We start from the raw sequence: 1,232 nt of genomic DNA on the forward strand, positions 1-1,232 counted from the left end.
CCCCCCAAATATTTGGCACTGATGTGACCTTATTTAGAATTGTGTTGCAAGCACCGTAAAACTATTTATTACTAAAACAAAGTGAGAGAAATTGTTTAATTATGTGCATTTTAAAATCTGGACTTTTTTATTTCTTTCCTGCCAGGTCCCCCGTGTGTTCGTGAACCAGAAGTTCATCGGCGGCGGTGACGATGTGGTGGCCAAGGACAAGAACGGAGAGCTCAAACAACTCCTGACGGCATAAGTCGTCACATGACCTCAGATCTCGTCTGACGGCGTAGGACACGACACGAGCTTTGGGCTTGGTGGACGACTTTCTTAACCTTTGGAGGACGTTTTTTCCTGTTTGAGAAAGTGCCGTCGTGCGTAGATTTCTCGCTTTCTCTGTACCACCGTCACACAACTGTCTTGCTTTGAAACAGATATGTTCAAATTGTTATCTTATGTGGTAGATCTATGACTTTCTTAATTAATTATCCAAGTGCTATTCACGAAGCACTTGCTCAGTTTTTATTTTTGTTATAAAATACAGAAAGAAAAAAATATTATAACACTCTCAAAACTGCTTAGGAGCAACTATCTCCTTCTCCTGTTGTCTTTTTCAATCCTTTTGGCAGTCAATGCAGCAAAAATTGCTTTGTCTTTCGTTTATTTTTTCAGTTTATGAAAATAAAATGTTTCATTGTATTTCTTTGTGCTTTTTATATGGACTAGCTTGCTTGTAAGCGTTTGATTTTTATTTATTGATAAAAGGAACAACCTTCTATAGGTTTTGGAATGTGTGATGGGCAGTATTATTGTGTCAGTGTATGCCGGTAGCTCAGAGTAGCTGAGACATATAATGGACAATGGTATTAACCCTCTTTGGACGGAGAATTGGTAAAACATTTTGAAATGAATGCTTTGTCTTTATAGTAGAAATGTTAGGGATTTTTCTGGATTTATGTTTTAAAAGAAAGCACTAGATTTTTTTACCAAGGTTGAAAAAGATAATGTGAAACACAAGAAAAGTGGATGTTCTTCTTTTGTTGATAATGCTGTGTTGAATTGAAGTTGTCATTTTTTTTGTCGGTATTGATACCACCGCTAGTCACGTTTTATTCGCTTCGCCATGCATTTTACTTTACGGTACCTCTAACTCCAAGTGTTGTCGGAAGTAAGCTGTGATGGTAGTCAAGCAAATTGGGGAGTCCTGACCTTTGATTTTGAATAAAAGCGTCAGTTCTTCTCCC

General features: G+C 37.6%; 1 protein-coding gene across 1 annotated transcript in view; it reads left to right on the forward strand.

Moving 5' to 3' along the window:
* Window positions 1-871, forward strand: part of LOC101863301 (glutaredoxin-1) — a 5,428-nt gene extending 4,557 nt beyond the window's left edge. Inside the window, exon 2 of the mRNA XM_005109655.3 lies at window positions 146-871. Within this exon, the coding sequence (XP_005109712.1) occupies window positions 146-244 (99 nt within the window). The 3' untranslated portion in view covers window positions 245-871. The remainder of the gene's footprint in view (window positions 1-145) is intronic.
* Window positions 872-1,232: the final 361 nt, after the last annotated feature.

Source organism: Aplysia californica, unplaced genomic scaffold, assembly GCF_000002075.1.
Source record: "Aplysia californica isolate F4 #8 unplaced genomic scaffold, AplCal3.0 scaffold00802, whole genome shotgun sequence".
Classification (NCBI taxonomy): Eukaryota; Metazoa; Mollusca; class Gastropoda; order Aplysiida; family Aplysiidae; genus Aplysia; species Aplysia californica.